General features: G+C 35.5%; 3 protein-coding genes across 4 annotated transcripts; 2 read left to right on the top strand and 1 right to left on the bottom strand.

Annotated features, from left to right (window-relative positions):
* Positions 1–39: 39 nt before the first annotated feature.
* LOC129801472 (endoplasmic reticulum metallopeptidase 1-like) lies at positions 40–12,986 on the top strand. 2 transcript variants are annotated; one of them, XM_055846571.1, is made up of 4 exons: positions 40–492; positions 1,082–1,506; positions 7,715–8,289; positions 11,254–12,986. In XM_055846571.1, the coding sequence occupies exons 1-4, from the start codon at positions 464–466 to the stop codon at positions 12,892–12,894; spliced, it is 2,670 nt and encodes an 889-aa protein (XP_055702546.1). In that variant the 5' UTR covers positions 40–463; the 3' UTR covers positions 12,895–12,986. The 2 variants fall into 2 exon arrangements, with proteins under 2 accessions (XP_055702546.1, XP_055702544.1); XM_055846569.1 differs by lacking the exon at positions 40–492 and adding an exon at positions 546–700.
* On the top strand, positions 3,634–5,680 carry LOC129801584 (uncharacterized). The gene is made up of 2 exons (XM_055846802.1): positions 3,634–4,127; positions 4,194–5,680. Exons 1-2 carry the CDS (start codon positions 3,921–3,923, stop codon positions 4,674–4,676), a joined length of 690 nt encoding a protein of 229 aa, XP_055702777.1. The 5' UTR covers positions 3,634–3,920; the 3' UTR covers positions 4,677–5,680.
* A 33-nt stretch (positions 12,987–13,019) lies between the features above and the next one.
* On the bottom strand, positions 13,020–19,289 carry LOC129801608 (trafficking protein particle complex subunit 2-like protein). The gene is made up of 5 exons (XM_055846830.1): positions 19,046–19,289; positions 18,806–18,981; positions 18,649–18,736; positions 18,220–18,588; positions 13,020–13,282 (listed from the first exon to the last, which is right to left on the bottom strand). The coding sequence occupies exons 1-4, from the start codon at positions 19,091–19,093 to the stop codon at positions 18,463–18,465; spliced, it is 438 nt and encodes a 145-aa protein (XP_055702805.1). The 5' UTR covers positions 19,094–19,289; the 3' UTR covers positions 13,020–13,282; positions 18,220–18,462.
* Between the last annotated feature and the right edge of the window lie 983 nt (positions 19,290–20,272).

The raw sequence follows: 20,272 nt of genomic DNA, 5'->3' as shown, positions 1-20,272 counted from the left end.
CCCGCCATACTATAAATTTTTTCACATATTTAGCAAATTCATATTTTGAACATCTTTGAAATTTTGGAAAAGTATAAGCCTAGGAATAATTTTCGCGTAAAACCAATGCCACATACTGTTGAACGTAAGAATGTCCAGCAAGTGGCGGGAAAAATTACCCCAAATTCGAGCAAGTGTTCATTCGCTCGAATGTTGAGTCTTCAGTCGTTTTTCCGCACTCGATTGTGTTCGACGCGCGCGCGACTTTCTTTTTTTTTCTCCAAAAGTCAATTGAGCCCTCGTCCGATAACACTTTGTGATAAGGATTATCTCAGAACAATTTGCTGCTGTATTTTGGTCAATTGCAAACCAATTGCGTGCCGTACAATAGAATGGAAGTGATCTGTGATGTACCCTAAATCTCTCAGCCAACCCATTAAATATTGTGGTCAGTCTAAATACATAACTGTGTACATTTGAAAGGATGGTGAAGGATTCGTGGGTGAAATTGAGGTGAGTGATACCGCAATTGAAAAAAGAAATAAAATATGGAATGTTTCTTTTTCTTAGCAATAGACAATGATTAAGTTGCAAAGAATTCTCTTATCAATTTCAAAATTTATGCTCTCCAGCACTTTATCACTCACATAATGGCGCACTTGAGGCACAAAGTGATAAAAAGAATGGCAAGTGATGAGAGTGAAGATGAATTTCTCGTAAAGTGTGTGATATTTCAGTATTATTCTCATGGAAATTTCCCTTTTTAAAATAAAACACAATTTTTATTGAATTGTTTTCCGTGGAAAATTTGCAAATTTCCAAATTATGCCCCTAAAATGAGGAAATTGCAAAGTTGTTGCTTATCAAAATGGTTAATCGGAGTCTCTAATCGAAAGCTCATCAATCAAAAAAAAATAATGTTAGACTTTTCTAAAGCTTTCTGGAAAACACATACAGTGTTCCTCTCTTAATGGTCAAAGTTTAATTTTATAAATGAATCCTCTTTGCATTTTTTACAAGGAGTTAATTTCCATGAGTAGCCTAATTATTGAAAATAGAAGAAAAAAATAATAATAATCCCACTGACCTTATTCGACGTCAGAAACACCGTTGAACGATGGTATGAGGGCACCAACAAACGAAAGGTCATCTACGATGTCTATACAATTCCTTCCTGGACAGCACCCCTCATCCTAGCTGTCGTGCTGGGTGCCTTTGTTGGCATCCACTTCCTCTACTACGCCCTCCCAGCCCCACTAACCCTCGATGATGAGGTCATCTACCCACATAGATTCATCGCAGAACGAGCTGAGATGCACACGAGAAACCTCACGGATCTTGGGGTGCGTGTTGGAGGCTCCCCGGCCAATGACTACAGTGCAGTGAATCATTTATTTGAGGAATTGGAACGTATTGCAATGAGAGCAGGATCTGCAGCCCATAGGATGGATTTGGAAGTGCAGAAGGTGGATGAAGGAGCCTTTGAACTACCGTTCAGTCCCTACGGAATGACAAATGTATATCACGGTGAGCTCACCCAAATTTTTTTTCACCCAATTTCATTGAAAATAATATTTTTTAAAAATTTAATTAAAAAAAAATTTAAATGTATGCCAAAAACACAAAGTTTTAAATTCGAATTTGATTCTATTCCTAGACTGAGAAAAAAAAGAGGGTGCGATTAACTTTTTTTCCTCATAACTTTAACACTTTTTAGGTGTAAAAATATAACAACATTTTTTAATGTTAATTTTACACCTTTTTAAGGGTAAAATTAACATGAAAAAGGGTAATTTTAACCCCTCACTCACCTGAAAAGGGTAATATTTACACCGATTTTGGATCAATACTGCAGGGTAAAATTAACATTTCCGGAATGTTATTTTAACTTTTTCGGATTTCTCTCATCAGTGTAGACCGAGAAAAAAAGAGGATACGATTAACTTTTTTTCCTCAGAACTTTAACACTAGGTGTAAAAATATAACTTTTTTTTATGTTAATTTTACACCTTTTTAAGGGTAAAATTAACATGAAAAAGGGTAATTTTAACCTGCAATACACCTGAAAAGGGTAATATTTGCACAGATTTTGGATCAATACTGCAGGGTAAACTAAACATTTCCGGAATGTTATTTTAACTTTTTCGGATTTCTCACAGTGTTTTTTTTTTTCAGAATATTCTGAATTCTAAAGAGCTCCTAAAGAGTGTATTATAATCCTACCTAAATTTCATGTCCCCCGATCGAGCGCAAACTGCTAAAATATGTTTGGCCACTTTGGCCACTTTCTGATCACGAATATATGGGTGATTAAGTAACGTTCCCCGCCGTCCGGTCGCTATTTGGAGCTTAACAGCTCCCGACCTAAGAAATATATCGACAAAATGCTCACTGTGGTCAAAACACGTGTTTCAAAACAAATAAATTGAATTATCTCGGCTACCGAGCAGCCGATAAGATCAAGTTTTAGTGTAAAATTGTAGAGGAGATTCTAGTCTATATTCCACAATCATCTATCTGTCAGTTCATTTACATCCTAGATATTTTGATTTAAATTTTTTTTAGAGATTTGATTCCAAATTGCTGTATAATATCTCTCGTCTTTAGTTCAAAATCGAATTTGCATGCATCGATCTAGGCTTATCACTAGCTTTTCCCTTTATTTACCAAATTTTATACGTATATATAGTCAGTGTCAAAAGTTTGTTGCCTAATGTATGTTCAAGAAACCAAATGGAAAAAATTATAGAAAACAATTACTTTATCAAAATTTTTCATTTTGCAAATGAGTTCCCTGTTATCTGCAGATCTTATTTATGTATTTCAAAAAATTACTTTTATTTAATGTTAAAAAATAATTGTTTATCAAAAGTTGACCCTCAATTTTTTACCTTCTCGTCCTTAAAGGGTTAATGTAATCCAGTTATTTTTTGAGCTCATGGCCTTTGAGAAGAAACGGTGTATTTGCATATTTTTAAATAAGACAACAACCTTCTGGCGCATCAAACATGATCAACTTTTGAAAAACAATTATTTTTTAATACTAGGTACATTTTTTTAATACATAAATAAGATCTACAGATAACAGGAAACTCATTTGTAAAAAGAAAAATTTGAAAAAGTAATTTTTTCTATAATTTTTTCCACTTGGTTTCTTGAACACACAATACACGGTAAAAACTTTTGGACACTGACTAAAATATTGGAACAAGTTTTCCTTGGAACAAATTTTTTTGGAATCAATTTGTACCTAGAGAAGATATTTGTTTGTTCCAAAAAGTTGTCTTTACAGTTTTGCTACGAAATATACACTGAGAGAAATCTGAAAAAGTTGAAATAACATTCCGGAAATGTTAATTTTACCCTGCAGTATTGATCCGAAATCGGTGCAAGTATTATGATTTTTAGGTGTATTAGGGGTTAAAGTTACCCTTTTACATGTTAATTTTACCCTTAAAAAGGTATAAAATTAACATTAAAAAATGTTGATATATTTTTACACCTATGAAGTGTTAAAATTATGAGGAAAAAAAGTTAATCGCACCGCCTTTTTTTCTCAGTGTAGTTACAATTTTGTTAGAATTTTCTTTTGGAACCGTTTTGATACGGTGGAATGTCTACACTATAAATTTAAGTTGATTTCGGGCTCTATTCTGCGAATAAAGATAAAGATAAAGTTTCAAAATAAAGATTTTAAAAATTTCAAGATTTGGTATTCTGCGATCTTGGATAAAAATCCCAAGAAATGCAAATAAAGATTTCAATATCCAAAGTGTCATCGTCGCTCTGTCATTTGCGACTTTGGTCAACGTGCCGATTGTGCTGTAAGTAACAGATGCTCCTATTCTAGTGAATTTATAGACTGTGGGCTGTGATATAATCTTCTTTTGAAACTGAGATGGACGAAGAAAACAATCCGAATGGTATGTATTGCATAATTGATGACTTCAAGAGATCCTGGAACAAAAAGAGCTCGAAAGGGATTAAACACCAAAAAGTCTCAGAGGGAATGTTTTGTGAATTTCGCTATAAAGAACCCTAGTGTTTGGGATTCCCTTGCCACAGGGTACGATGCATCATGGGACGAACTAAATAAGATGCTGAATGATTTGGGACCTCCTCAGAAAGTCAAAGACGATTGGATCAAGGTAACGAAATCCTGACGTCCACGCATTTGTAATTTTAATACAAGTGTATGTATTCGGTTTGCATAGAATTTCAGAGATTGGATATATCAGTTGAAGCACAAGGAGAGGTCAGGCTGCAAAAGAATTTTGAGTAACTTGGAGCAGAAAGCATTGGCTGCTTTCGGGAATATATCTTACGAAGGTGATAGCACTATTAAGGCACGGGGGATACCTTCAACTTCAAGTCACTCCCAGTTGACACCATCAGCTTCTGGATCATTTTCGCCAGCATGTAATGGGTTTCCGGAAGATCTTATCGAGGAACTTCCAGACCCTCAAACTATTGCAGATGAAATTCCCAGGAACAGTGATGATCAAGGAGGTGTTGGAAGACGCAGACCGCAAAAGAGACAAACTTTGGATGTGCTCACTGAAAATCTGGCGGAATTGATTGAAATGAAGAAACAACGTCATGCAGAGAAAAAAGAGCGAGATGATCGAATGGTCAAAGCCTGGGAACTACTAGGAGAAGCTGCCTTTTCCCTAGCCAATTCCAAAAATAAGGAGTAGGTAAAACAAAAATTAGTTGTTGAAGCATTAACCCACGTAAATAACAGATTTGAATCTCATATAGCCTCGACATTTATGCTGGTATAATGCTTCCTGTTTCTATACAGTCTGGCGGGACGAACAGGATCATTTTATGGCGGAGCAACAATAGCGATGTGTGTACAGTCGATGGAGCCTACAATATTATTCAAATCAAATTGTTCCTGGAATCCCGCAGAGATAGATCTTTTTTCGTCCTGGGATGTTGGAAATTTAATAAATTGATCTACCAAGTGGTCATCAATGAGTCCAGAAATTTATGAAATGCACCGAGAAACTGTAGCCTGACTCATGTTGCACATATTATTCCTACCGACTGAGACTTGGTAGGACCCTTTGCCATAAAAATGTAAAGTGGACAAAACCTTAATATGAAATGGAATTACTTCTGATTCGAAATTATTCGATGAATCCCAAGATTTTAGCTGGTCAATTAAATCCAATGCCAAATTTGAAGTCAGAACAAATATTTGACGAAATGTATTCTCAGGCAATTCAAAGGGGTTCGATGCATCCCGTAATGTGCGAAGTTGAATTCTGTTCAATTGACTGAAATATGAAAAATATAAAAAAAAATATTTGTTTGTCTCCGTTTAAAATTAATTTGTAAGTACTCGATCTTACTTTTCATCCAGGCGTCGTCGCAATTCACACAATTCTCTAATAATAAACAAAATAAGGACGTCTTCCATTGAAGGTTTTACTTTACACACTCTATCAACACGCAAATAAAGATTTCAAAGCACCTCGAGACCACCTTTGAAATCTTGAGAAAAAATAAAGACTTTTGAGGTTAGAATCGTCTTGAAATCTTGCTTGCAGAATACCAAATCTTGAAATATTTTTATCCAAGCGAAAAATAAAGATATTTGACAGCTTTATTTTGAAATCTTGTTTGTAGAATACCAAATCTTTATTTTTCCCTTTATTTCTTTATTTTTATCTTTATCTTTATTCGCAGAATAGAGCCCTTCGTTTTTATACAAATTTGTTCCTGAATGTTGGAATAGAATTTGTTGCACTCGGCTGTTTTGTTCCTACTGTCACACTGAGAAAAAAAAGAGGGTGCGATTAACTTTTTTTCCTCGTAACTTTAACACTTTTTAAGTGTAAAAATATATCAACATTTTTTAATGTTAATTTTACACCTTTTAAGGGTAAAATTAACATGAAAAAGGGTTAATTTAACCCCTAATACACCTAAAAAGGGTAATATTTACATCGAATTCGGATCAATAATGCAGGGTAAAATTAACATTTCCGGAATGTTGTTTTAACTTTTTCGGATTTCTCTCCGTGCAGGAACAAATTGGTACATTTTCTTTATAACAATATTATTTCTACATCTGTAACATATTTGTTCCCAAAATTTTCGGTGTCCGTAGACGAGGTAATTTTTGGAACGAAACTCTTACTCATATGGGGAATCCTTTTGCTCTCATTGTCGGGAACAAATTCGTGTAAATGATTTCATCTTACAATTAAGGCCTATACTTCAGTCAAGATAGATTTCGGTGGCGAAAGTTCATAAGGAACATCAAACAAAAATCAACTTGAGAGTGTTTTATACAGACGCGTGCATGACGAAATCATATGCGAGTGCTGACAGCAGGAGAGGAAGGGAATCTCGAATTAAAAAAGTGAAACCAGGGGCCCATCAAGCCTAATAAAAAGTGAAGATATTTTTCATTTTTCCTTGTAAGAATTTTGCAGATATTGCACCGCGACTTAAACAAATTTCCTCGTAGTTCTTGTATTATTTCGTCGAACATTATGAAATATGTGTTTTTAGATAGCTTTTAATGCACGATTTCGAAATATATCAGATTGATAAGTCAATTCTCTTTAGGAAAAAACGTGCCAATAGTCTTCAGTGCCTCTATGCAAAAACGTATGGAAAAATGAAATGTCGAGAGGCCCCTGAGTGAAACCATGTAGCACGAAAATTGCCACAGATTTGGCGTCCTCCTTGCTTCGGTGACGGATGACTGAGTCTGAGAGGAGGGATACGATTTTGACAAGCTATTTTTTGGAACAAATTCGTTACTAATATTGGGTATCTTTTTGTTTCTCCTAGAAGATACAAATTTATTCCAAAAGTTTTCGGTGTCCATGGACGAGCTAATTTTTGAAACAAATATGTGCCGAAATTTTTTACCGTGTAGGTAACACACTTTTGACACACACTGTTACATATATGGAAGGAGGTGGGACTACTTTAAGCTGTAGGGCTACATTGATATATGACCTTTTCCCATATTTCTAAATGAAGTGCGTCTTTGCAAATATTTTATTTAAATCAACAAATGTTAAGATAAAAAAAAAATATGCGAAAAAATCGTATAACAATGTAGCACAACAGCTCAAATTAGCCCCACCTCCTCCTACGTATAAAATAAGGATTAATATAAAAATGAGACATAATCATATTCTTATGTCCCTTATGGCTCATTATTCAATTTTAGTAAAAATATTTAACTATCCTTTCTTTTTTATATATGAAACTGATATTTAGGGAAATAAAAATTAATTCAATAGATTTAAGTTGTAGCGGAAACGATCATTATTATTGTAAAATTGTCTTCCCTATTCCTATTTTTATATTATGTATTTATATTTGTAAGAATCAAAATGGAGCACTCGCTTTGGTGGGAATTTCACATGTAATAAAAGCGAGCGCGACCCACTAAAATTTGGAGTTGTACTGCAGAATTAACAATAAATGCATCAAATTGCAACAAAGTTATGATGATACTCCCTCCTTATCAGAAAAGTTGCACGTTTGAATAAAATTTCTATTCCAAAAACAATCTCCAAACGTGCCACATTTTTACGGATACCTCATTTGATTTTTTCCAGATCTAAATGACCTTTTTTAATTTCATTTTATAAGAAAAAAAAAGTCGTTGAACCCCGGATTTGATAAAGGACTTCCACTATCCGCCTTTTCCCCATTATCTCTATAAAATAACGACATCATTTTTTTTAATCTTTCTCAGGTGTTCACAACGTTGTCCTTCGTATGACTCCCTCAACACCCAATGGCGAATACAGTGGCCATTGCCTCCTGGTCAACTCCCACTTTGACACAATGCCCGACACAGTTGGTGGAAGTGATTCTGCTGCCATGGTGGGCATAATGCTGGAACTAGTCCGCAAATTATCCAGCAGACCTGGAGCATTTCGTCACTGCATCATTTTCCTCTTCAACGGTGCCGAAGAGAATTACTTGCTTGGAGCTCATGCCTTCATCACACGCCACAAATGGGCAAACTCCGTCAAAGCCTTTGTCAATCTAGATGCAGCTGGAGTTGGTGGTCGCGAATTAATGTTTCAGGCTGGTCCTGAACATCCATTTCTTGTGCGACACTTTCAAATCTCTGTTCCACGTCCCAGGGCATCAGCTCTGGCTGAAGAACTCTTTCAGCAAGGAGTTGTGCCTTCCGATTCAGACTTTAGGGTATTTAGGGATTTTGGGAAAATTCCTGGAATGGACTTTGCCTTCCACACGAACGGTTACATTTATCACACAAAATACGATACACCGGACGTAATTTCTCCAGGGACTTATCAAGTAAGGGAACGGTTGAAAGTAGGGATCTGCGCACGGAGTTATCTTGCGCGCTGCGCGCAGGGGCGAGGGAGGGTTTCCGCGCAAGCTCTATTTTTGCGCGCAAACTTTTTCACGTGAAAAACATTTTATTTGAGTCTGAAGAAGATAATATCAACCAACAGAAAGGCTTCAGTTCCCGGTTTCCAGAAAAAGCGTTTAGTTTCTCTGTGGATTCGTCCTTATTTACACAGTATATTTTGTTCCGAAAAAAGTGGCACGTTTGGGGAAAAATTAGGTATTAAGGAATGGTTTCACGGAATATTTTTTGTTACTGGTATATACCTTATGTATAAATCGCCCTTCACATTAACATTTTCCTTAATATTGTCTCTCAATCTGAATTATATCTGGAACGTACGACGTTTTCGGAACTAAGGAAACATTTAATTTGCTTTTACGAAAAAAATTATATGTGAAGCTCAGAGGCAAAATGACACATATCCTATGGCTAAAGTATAGGATATGTGTCATTTTGCCTCTGAGCTCCACATATATTGGTTAAATAGCGCCCTATTTAAATTATGTATATTACGTCATTTTGTGTATTTCTTTAAAAAAAAATCTTTTGAAATCGTTGAAAATATCAAGAAAATATAAGTATACGTTGCATTTACAATATCTAAGGCCAACACATTCTTATAAAACTATATAAGAATGTCTAAAAATATGTTCATTTTCTGGCTAGATTATTTTTCGAATGTTTTCCAAATGCACATACTATCTTCATGTAAATTGGACAATTTTTAGAAATATGACAACTATAATACAAAACTTTGTAAAATACCAGCGAAAATTTTGCTTAAAAAGCAAAATTGCTTAGCCTTAGAAAGTAAAACTTCTTATACGTAATATTTTTCATTAAAGTGAAAACTAACATTCATTAGTTTTGTCAGAAAAATTTCTTAAATTTTTCAGCTATTTTTGTCCCTATCGTCCGTAGAGGTACGAAAAATACTGAACTTAGACAATGTTATGTATAAAATTCGCTCAGCTTAAACAGAAAACGGTTAAATTGTGCATAAAACTCTCAATGCTTAAGCACAAAAGATTAATTAATCATTTTGCTGAAGTATGAAACGGCTAGTTAAACAGTCTCTGCTTGAGCAGTGTATTTTAGCAAAATCTTTACCATTTTATGCTTAAGCTGTGCGAGTATTATTCAGTATCTTAATTATTTTATACTAAGGTTGTGTAGGTTTTGCACACAATTTAGATTTTTTTAAGCAGAAGCTATACAGTTTTAATGCACAATTTTAACTGTTTCATATTAAAGGAGAAGAAGATTTATAAGACTTTACACGGTTTGTGTTGAGGTAGTGCGTGATTTGTGCACAATTTCTACTGTACCACGTTTTCTGGTTGTTTCTGGAAAATTTTTCAAATCAATCTAAAAATTTCTAAAATAAGGTATTCTATTAATAAAATTATCCCAGAGGGTTTCTAGAATTGATCATACGGAATTTCTAAAATTAGTCATAATGCTACTCCCACAACTTTTAAATTTAGTGAAATTCAATCGATTAAAATTTTACCTCTTACACTTTCACATTGGTATTGTCTACATATAATTGTCTTTTTTGTCAAGTGCTATTGATTTATTTCTTTCTGAAAGAGTAAGAATTAATATTTGGATTAAAAACAGAGCTCTTACATTTTTCTTGCGGACAGATAAAATCAAGTAGGGGAGACCTGGGATGTTTTGGCCATTTTTATCGTGTTTTCTCTTTGAAATATTATTCCAAGGGGCCAGTAAACTGTTTTAGAATTTTTATTGCCCGTAAAATACCCATAAGTATTTACTTTAATAAAAGGATTCGATGGAGCTCAGAAAATAAATGGACTTTCTTGGAAGAGGGGAATGTTGAATGTGTAATTTTGTCCCTAACATCCTCGATCTTGGGCACAGAAGGACAAGAATAAGGATATTCGTGGCGCGGTTTTTTTCTGGCATAAAATTTGGAATTTCTTGGAAAAGGGAATTTTGTAAAAGCATATCGTTGTCGCTCTTACTTTGACAGTCAAACGATCTACGCTTCACCCTTGGCTCCACCTAAGATTTCACAGAAAATGAAGTGACCAAACATCCCCACGTGTATTTTTGTTATTTAATATATTAAAAATAGAGCTTAATCTTTATAATTTTTTTCAAAATATTTTCCAAAAATACTTTGTAAGCTAATGGGATAACAAAATTTTGTTCATTTATAGTTAGTATAAAACACAAAAAGGAAAACTGCAACATCAGAACCTACTATTTTGATCAATTTTTAAAGAATTGTTTATAGAATCCAAGCAATAAAACTGAGAATATCCATTATTCTTATCAAGATAGATCTAAATGCTGCCCATGATTGCGTAGTGCATTAGTTCCATTTATTTTAATAATTAAAGAAAAATCCACCGTGTCTTAAACTACCCTGTTCCTAATATCTCCGGTCTCCCATATTTATTTATAAAAACTGTCGACATAAATTTCTATCTTCAAATTTTCTAAAATCAAATCCATTTTTCTAAAATTAATGAACTTTTCTTCTAAATTCAATCCTATTTATTATAGATAGATATTGGGTTTTAGTAGCAGGATTTTTTTTTTTAAAATAGATGAAATATATGATCAATCTCTTCTTATCCGCTATAGAATTGATTTCATCATCATCATCATTTTCAACCACTTATCGCTATCGGGGCGCGAGTTGGACTGATTTTAAAAATAATTTATTAAATTAATAATAATATTAATTATTATTATTATTATTCATCTCAATGTGAAAAAAACGTAAAAGATAAATGCTGCGCGCATTCTGCGCGCATAAAATATACTTTGCGCGCTGCGTCGTAAAAAACAGCTTGCGTGCATTCCGTGCACAGATCCCTAGTTGAAAGAGGGAATTTTAGAAGAAAAACTTACACACTGTATTTTCACAGCATGTTGGGGATAACATTCTGGCCCTCTTGGTCTCCTTGCTGGACAGTTACGAACTCTACGATGTGGATGCCTTCAGAGATGAGCCAGCTGTGTTTTATGACTTCCTGGGATGGTTCTTGATCTTATACTCAAGTCACGAAGGCGTAATAATGAATTGCTTGGTTGTGGCCATAGGCATCCTGGTAGTCGCCTTTTGCCTGAAAGCCATGTCTTATAAATCCGGACTGTCGATGATGGAGCTATTGAGTGAATTTGGCGTAAGTGAGGCTATCCTGGTAATTTCTATTGGGATTGGAATAGCCATTGTGCAGCTCTTGGCCGTCATATTGGATACAGCAGGACGTAGTATGTCCTGGTATGCTGTTCCATGGCTTCTCTTTGGCCTGTACTTCTGTCCAATTCTCCTAGCCATCGGAACTGGAGCAACTGTCTACATTCATTATTTTAAGCGAGATCTACTATCAATTTCCCATCGTGTCCAGCTTTTTCTGCACGGTCACTTCGTAATCTTGCTCTTGGCACTATTAGTTTTGACAACGATGGGTCTCAGGTCAGCATATATTCTCCTCCCAGCTAGTCTCTTCTATGCAGTGACAGCCTTTGCCAGTGGGATCTTTTTTCACAACCGCAGGAGGTCCTGGCTCATTATACACCTAATTGGCCAAGTCCTACCCATTCTCTTTTACTGTTCACAAACCCATCTTGCGATGCAATCACTCATCCCACTTTCAGGACGCAGTGGAGCTGCTGCTAATCCAGATATGTTGATGTCTCTGCTTTGTTCAGTTTTTGCTCTTCTCTTGGGTGGATTTCTTATCCCTCTGGTGGCACTCTGTCGTCATCCCCGTGCTGTGCTCAGTATCTTCCTCCTCTGGATGACTATCACAATCATCTTAATCATCACTCCAGTGGGATTCCCATTCCGCGAAAGTGTAGCACCTCAGAGATACTGGATATTTCATACTCAACGGAAAATTCACGGATTCCAAAACGCTTCCTATTCTGAAGATTCTGGGTACTTCCTACTTTCCATGGACCGTCATACAGCCTCAACGGCCATGTCTTACGTTCCCGAATTATCCCACGCCCAGAGAATTGGAGAAGAGTGCAATGGTGATCTACTCTTTTGTGGGGTACCTCTTCTGTCCTCCAGAAAACACATCCGTGCTCCAGAGAGTCTGTGGCTTCAAGGTCCACCTCCTGAACTTCCTGATCCCACTCAACTCGAACTTCTTGGAGAAATCATTGAACCTGGTGCTACCAGGAAGACCCTAATGTTCACCGTTAGTGGACCTAGTCATATGGGTATTTTCCTATCTCCACGGCATGACCTGGAAATGGTCCAGTGGAGTTTACTGGATCATATTCCCTCCCCAGGACCCCGATGGCACGACAGAGAGACTTACTTTGTTTCCTTGAGCTATGGCTTCAACTATCATCGCCATTTGGACTTCAATGTAACTCTTCAGTCACCTGAAATCTTCCGACAAGGTGTCCAGAGTCTGGACATCGTACTCACATCCCATTACCTCTTCCACGATGACATCAGAACACCAGAATTAATGGAACTCATTGAAAAATTCCCTTCATGGTGTTATGTCCAAGGGACAATGAGTTCCTACGAGAGCTTTATCTTTTAACTAGTCATCTTCCTTTATTTATTTAAAAAAAAATACTATTTGTTGCTGCTGAGATTTTTAATTAGTGAATAAATCAGACTGCTTTTTTAAAAGATTATTTCTATATATATATAAAAAAAATGCTCTTCATATCAAAATGCCCTTTATTGAAATAATTGCTGAGTAGAATTTCTGCAGAGAATCAGTAAAATTCCAAGAGTTGATAGAAGATGATGAATTAGTCCTGATCCGGTGGCTGCTGAACAAAATATCCCCAGGGAGCAAAGTGAGTATGGGTATCTTCCGGACCACGATAGACACGGATCTGAACACGTGCCAAATGGGCAGGATCTTCACGATGCGCTGGAGCTGATGAAGTGAAGGATAAAAATCCCACGAGGAGGAACCACTAAAAGCATCGTTTCCCCTTATATTTTCCTTAACATGCAAAATTTGTGCAAAAATGGTTTCTGATGAAATGGGATGGGATGATCATTGCACTGGTCACTGGATATTAAGCCACCCAATTTCTTTCGACAAGCATATTAAGAAAAAGATTGACTCTAAAAAGCATTTTCCATTCCATTTTTTACTGCTCGAACTCAAAGAAAAAGCAGTCATACAATCATCTTTTTTTGAACTTTTCACTGTTCTAGAGCTTAAACGGTAAGAGATATCGACTTCCAGTCTTCGATGACCTCCAATAAAAAAAAACAATATCTCTCGACGTTTTTCTCTTTTTCCCCTATTCCCCTCCCCTCCCCTAAAAAAATGTTTTTTTCAGTTTTTCTCAAAATTGGCCCAAGCTTTTTCAATGATTTTCAGATATGTTTTAGAGGTAGTCCAGGCGATCATTTCGCCCAAACATACCTATAACCGGAAAATTCGCCATTTTGAATTATTTAAGGTCAAAGGTTTACACTTTAGAAGGCTCATCTTTTAACACATTTGGTTAAATTTGGATTTTTTGGAAAGGTATTGAAATTTCGAACCCGGCTACATCGGTAATGAACCGGTTAAGTACCGATTTTTGAATAATTTTTCATCCCCTATAAATAAAATCCCCTAAAAATGTTTTTTCGGTTTTTCCAAAATTGGCCCAAGCCTTTTCAATGATTTACGGACATTTCGCCCAACATACCTATGACCGAAAAATTCGCCATTTTGAATTACTGAAGGTCAAAGGTCAATCACTTTGGAGGGCCCATTTTTCAAGCGATTTGGTTAAATTTGGATTTTTTGGAAAGGTATTGAAATTCTGAACCCGGATGTATCGGTCTTCATCGGTAATGAACCGGTTAAGTACCGATTTTTAAATAATTTTTTATCCCCTATAAATAAAATCCCCTAAAAAAATGTTTTTTCAATGTTTCTCAAAATTGGCCCAAGCTTTTTCAATGATTTTCGGATATGTTTTAGAGGTAGTCCAGGCGAACATTTCGCCCAAGCATATCTATAACCAGAAAATTCGCCATTTTGAATTATTGAAGGTCAAAGGTCAACCACTTTGGAAGGGTAATTTTTCACCCAATTTGGTTAAATTTGGATTTTTTGGAGAGGTATTGAAATTAAGAATCCGGCTGCATCGGTCTTCATCGGCAATGAACCGATTAAGTACCGCTTTTTTTATTTTCAAATGCTTTTGTGATATATGAATCAAATTGATCTCTAGTAGATCAGTAATACCAAAAGATTATGCAAAAAACTAATTCACGGTGAGCTCTATCTCGTGAGTTCGAGCATTCCGCAAAGCTGGGACGCTTTGCCATCTCTTTTTATCAATTTCCTGCTATTGTCTTCAAAGAAACGCCTTGATGGCTTTAGCAAGCTTTTTGCAAAATCCGCCGAAAGGTTAAACTTAAATTAAATTATTTAATTTTAAATACATAAAAAAAGTATTTTTGTTTTCTTTATCTAAATTTCCACCCAAGAAAAGCCCATTTTGGAAACGTTTTGAATGTTTTGGAAATTTTTTTGTGAAAGTGTTCTAGTTCTTGCAAATATTTTGAGATCATAAAAAACAAAGTGGAAATGTCTTTATGATAAAATTCTGAACAAAAAATTTGTTGATATCTTCCCAAATAAGTTTAAAAAAAACAGTGATAAGCTCAGATAAGCTTATGGTATCTGAGATTCTTTAGAGGTGACCTCGAAATGCGCGAAAATCGGGGTACTTGCGACTCGGAATGCGTGAAAATCCAATTGTGAATGGAATTTTGAGGATAAAGAATCGCATCGAGCAAATTGTTCTTGACGACCGAAACGGATAAAATTGGCTCGACGCGATTCTTTACCCCCAAAATTCAACTCACAATCGAATTTTCACGCATCCCGAGTTGCGCGCATTTCGAGGTCACCTGTAAAAAATCTTAGCTACCATAAGCTTATCTGGGCTCATCACAGGTCATTTTCTATTTTAAATAGTCTGAGTGGGGAAGGCTAACACAAAAAAGAAAAGATCATTGAAATCGGTTATTAAACATTACAGATAGAGTCCGGTTCATCCCGAATATATGGGGGGCGAAGGTGCGTTCCCGGCCGGCCCAGGAACGTAATGACGATCGGGCTCAAATTTTAGTATGGTATAACTGGACCTTAGAGCTTTCGATAAATACCAAACTTAAGGTACCCCGACCCTCCTGACCCGAGCTATAAGGGTCCAAAAAAATTCTTAAAATGGCCATAACTCCGGTTCTAATTATCAGAATTCAAAAAGTGAGGGCGTTTTGGAAAGCTCTCGTGAAATGCTACTTCCCTTCTAACATCAAAAGTTCATAAAACTACCGCTAGGGGCTCTATTATTAAAAAGAAGATTTTTCAATTTTCTAAGTTAAATAACTCAAAAATTACATTGTCCATCGGGCTGAAATTTTAGTATGTCGTAGCCGCTGATTATACCTATCAAACAAAAAAATACTTAAGTCGATCAATAACCCCTGACCCGAGCTATAAGGGGTCAAATTTCGAACATTGACCGGCCTCTATCTCCGGTTCTAATTAACATATCGACCTAAATTTTGGCTTTTTGGTTTCGTCTCGATGAGCACTTTCAGGTGGAAGTTCAAAAAGTCACCACAGGTGGCGCTGCGATAGCGTCAAAATTCAAAATCATTTTTCTCAAAAACGGCATTGTGCAAGTCAAGCGCCTGGCAAGTTGGCCGTTTTTATGGAACTATTTGAAGCCAATTCCTATATTGATCTCGGACTCAGCCATTGTCTTTGGACAATGACTCATCTCACAGTGCTCCAAGGAAAAAATTTATTTAAACAAAAATTTAGTATATTTATCCCACCATATGGAAAGGTATCTTATAATACGGAAAAACTTCTCACTTTTTAAATATTTAGCATAACGATCACGAGTGCAGAAAAATTCCCATACGCATTTATATGTGAAAGTAAGAAATTGGCTTCAACTTTGAAGGCCACTCGACGGTAACTAGGTGCAACTTAATCTAATTTCAGAGTGTTGTAGTCTAGTCTAGGACGTTTCTAAAAAGTTGGCATGAGTTCGCTGTGGTTTCAATAGAACCGGAGGTATGAGAAGTCAAAGTTCACGAAATTCAAAAAATCATATCTTCGGTTCTATTGGACCGATTTTAACGTGTGAGGACTTAAATGAAATATTTCACAAAATGCTACGACTTTCTAGAATATTTGAACTTCGTAGGACCAACACCAGGGGCGCCATAGTCGAAAAACCAATTTCAATATCACATAACCTCAATTATCTCGACTATCTCTGAACCGATTTTGATGATTACTTCGACATAATTGTAAAGGACATTTATGTCTATATTTCTTCTATATAACATTTTTCGATAAGACTACGCTATCTCTCCGATTTTACCGTTTAAGTGTGAAAAAATTGACTTTTCCCAAGAAAACGCTTTGAAACTATTCAGATGCAAATTTGACTGCTTCTACTCCACAAAGACACTTAAAATAGGGGTTTAAATGGAAAGTCTCACAAAATACAACAATTCTTTGATATAGTTGAAGTTCATCAAATGAACACTTGGGGCACTCTGGATGAAAAAACAAGTTGAGAAACAAAAAACCGCGCTTATCTCGGCTTCTGATTAATCGATGAGATCAAGTTCTACAGCAAAATTATAGAGATCATTCTGGTCTACATTTCACCCATATATCACTTTTCTACCAGTCCATCCAAATTCTTGATATTTTGGTTTAAATAAAAAAAAATGTATAATTTAACGAATTTGATTCAAGGTAATTGAATTTGCGTAACCCAACTTCAGCTCTAAATCGAATTTGCATGCATTCCGAGTTAGCTCACGTTAAGAATCTCACATACAATAAGCTGAATGAATGAATGATCTAGGCTTATCACTAGCTTTCTGTACGGAAGGCGTGTTCTTACATGAAATCGTTTTCATAGATTTAAAAAATATTCAAGGATTTAACTCTTTCGTCTCTTTTGGGACTCTCGTACCCAAAGCAGCATATGCATGTTCTGTGAAAAACAATGTTTTTTAATTATTTAGAACTGATAAAAATCCGATTCTTTTGGATGATTTACAAACTATAATAATGTCCAAATGTAAGATATTTTTTGTAGGACCGCAATTAATTCCTGAGCTTAGATATTTTTGATTAAAAATTGTGAAATTGGCTTGCAGCATATGCTGCGGTCCGGAAAGAGTTAAGTGGAAAATTTGGAAAATCACATGGAAAATAAAGAGATAAAAGCATAACTTGTTCTAGAAAAATATTCTTCTTAGAGGCCTCCTCTAGCAATCGTCCCTTGACAGTAATATCCTACAATTGTACCGTTATTGAAATAAAAGAAGTTTCATAAAAGATTTCTCTACTCCATTTCGTAAATCAGCTCTGAAACTAGACGTGATTGACGATAAGTTTCTTCTTCGGGAGATATCCTCAGGAGGAGGACACACCGTGGAAACCGAAAATACCGATCATATGAAACATTTTTAAAAAATTTTCCATTCGTATCTTTCGATAACAAAATATTTCTAATGTTGCAGGCAAGCCAATTTCTTCGAAAAATCCAGGTTTCAAAAAATTCCAAAATTATCCCACAAAAGAATTTCTCATTTTTTGGCAAATTTCCCTTAATTCTCTAAAGATTTTCGTCCTCAATTCCAAGATAAGGTTGCACTTTAATACCTCTTTGTCTTTTAGCCACAAACCCATTAAAATCCGTTTAATTTTTAACACATTTAACTATCCTAAAAATGACACCTTTGCCAAATTTGTCCAATCCATAATCCCGGGGTGAATATGTAAGAGGATTAAGAGGATGAGGTAAATGGGGCAAATGACAAATTGACTTTGTGCTAATGGTGCTAATTTGTAACTTACCAAAAAGAAACGAATAACCATCTTCTGGCGACTTCTTTGGGGGGCACTTGGAGATAAAATGGACTGTTTTTGATCACTAAATGTCTCTTTTATATGCAATTAATGTTTTAGGAAAGCTTGAAGCCCTCTCAATTGATTTACCACTTAATTTATCGGTTGATTTGCTGGGAAAGTCACTGCAAATTGCGACAATTTCTTCACGCTGTCTGTACAATTAGGGCGAATTGTCTGAGCCCATGGAACTCACACATTCCCCGCCATGATATTCCGGACGTTCTTGTCGAAGGCTTTGGAAATCAATGGTTCCTCTGGAGTATAGAAGGGATTGCAAACTGCGTCTGTATAGAGGATATGGAGATTCCTGAACATCTGCAGAGAAAAATTTAATAAAATGCAATAGACGTCAGGGAAGAATGCTGAAATCCTCACCGATCTCACTTCATTTTCCCTCAGAGATGAATTACTGGAATCAATGACTATGATAAACTTTGTTTTGGTGTTAGTCACGTAACCGTAACTGAAACGAATAATTTAGTAGAATTTAGCAAAGAAAATTTCTTTAGAAAACCCCCGGGGAAGTTTGTACATTTTGTCTGTTTCTGTGGAATAAAGCATCCCAAGATATAAATCCCGGGAGTCAACAGTTTGCTTTCCGGACGCTGGCAAACATTTCTCTTCAATGATGTCCAATGATGCATGAACACTGTAATGCAGCTCAAGTTCACGGTCAAGATCACTTGTGGCAATATACAGGGGAGAGTTCTGGAACAGATTTTCATTAGAAATCTCAAAGAATGTTTCAGAAACTTCAGGGTAAAAAACTAACATCTTTGCCAATGATAGCGATGCAAACACTCGTGATATTTGAGGTCATTTTTCACAGCTTAACACACAATTTTGGGCAATAATTTTCAAGGGGAATTACACGTGGGTGTTTGTTTTTGCAAATTTCATGAAATTCTGAGACTTTTTCTGAGAAATAATTGGGAAAATCCTGGAAAATTGCCTTCTTGAAAATGTACACAAAAATCGATGTTAATCAGCTGGAGCGACGTGAAGTCAAGAAAAAAACATAGAATGAACATGGCCAACTGAAATTTTAACTTCAAAAAGTTAAGAGATATCTCTTAAAAACTGATATTTTTTCACCGTAAATATAAGACCGTCTGTAGAGTAGAGTGTCTGGGCCACTAATTAAGTCTTAATGGCTCCGGCACACCTTTTAGATCAGGAAAATTTCATGAAATCGAAATTCGAATTCCTTTCTTTCTCACATGCTTTGCATATGTCTATCTCATTCTCTCGCACTCTTCTTCTTCTTTTAAACATCACGCTAAATTCAATTTAGCTCAATCGAATTTGGTATGCGAAAGAATAAGATAGTCATATGCAAAATATGTGAAAAAGAAAGTTATGCGAATTTCGACTTCATGAAATTTTCCTGATCTAAAAGGTGTGCTGGAGCCATTAAAGATGGAAAATCCATCACTGAAATTAAATTTCTTTCAATTATAGCCTTTAGATATGTAAAATCAGAATAATATTGTTGAACACGCAGAAAAATCAAATGAAAAGTCTTCTACATAAATTTTTCACAAATTCACAATCGTGGTCTAACCCTTTTAGGACGAGACATTTTTAATTTTTTACTGACCGAAAATCAACATTAAAAATGAAGCTGATAAACAAAATCAATTAAACGTATTAATCTAACATTGGAAAATTCAACACCAAAATTTGCTAAATCAATCAATAACTTGAAAAAATAAATTGAATAAATTGAATCAATAACTGATTAATAACTTAACCCATTCAGTCAATGTACCAGAAATACTTGAGATAGAATGTTCATATTTTGGGATTAGTTTCCTACAGATTAATAGATGAATTTTTTGAAAAGAAAAAAATTTTATCTATTATGGGGGCGCGGGGATTCGCCCTCAAACACACGTCTTTACTGTCACTGAATTTAAATTCTGTGCATTAATTAGATAGAGTAATTATCCAAGAAAATAAATTGGCAACCAGAATTCAAATCAGGAAAAAAGAAAGA

This window comes from Phlebotomus papatasi, chromosome 2, assembly GCF_024763615.1.
Source record: "Phlebotomus papatasi isolate M1 chromosome 2, Ppap_2.1, whole genome shotgun sequence".
NCBI lineage: Eukaryota > Metazoa > Arthropoda > Insecta > Diptera > Psychodidae > Phlebotomus > Phlebotomus papatasi.
The sequence above is the reverse complement of the archived record's forward strand: the minus strand, read 5'-3'. Positions and strand labels throughout refer to the sequence as shown.

Bases quoted from the DNA above. Each gene is read 5' to 3' on its own strand.
- LOC129801584 (XM_055846802.1), top strand. From the start codon at position 3,921: ATGACTTCAAGAGATCCTGGAACAAAAAGAGCTCGAAAGGGATTAAAC. The intron at 4,128-4,193 runs GTAACGAAATCC...CGGTTTGCATAG, and splicing joins TCAAAGACGATTGGATCAAG to AATTTCAGAGATTGGATATA.
- LOC129801608 (XM_055846830.1), bottom strand. From the start codon at position 19,093: ATGACCTCAAATATCACGAGTGTTTGCATCGCTATCATTGGCAAAGAT. The intron at 18,982-19,045 runs GTTAGTTTTTTA...AATCTGTTCCAG, and splicing joins TCGCTATCATTGGCAAAGAT to AACTCTCCCCTGTATATTGC. The intron at 18,589-18,648 runs GTGAGGATTTCA...TTTTCTCTGCAG, and splicing joins GGGAAAATGAAGTGAGATCG to ATGTTCAGGAATCTCCATAT.
- LOC129801472 (XM_055846569.1), top strand. From the start codon at position 630: ATGGCGCACTTGAGGCACAAAGTGATAAAAAGAATGGCAAGTGATGAG. The intron at 1,507-7,714 runs GTGAGCTCACCC...AATCTTTCTCAG, and splicing joins AATGACAAATGTATATCACG to GTGTTCACAACGTTGTCCTT. The intron at 8,290-11,253 runs GTAAGGGAACGG...GTATTTTCACAG, and splicing joins TTTCTCCAGGGACTTATCAA to CATGTTGGGGATAACATTCT.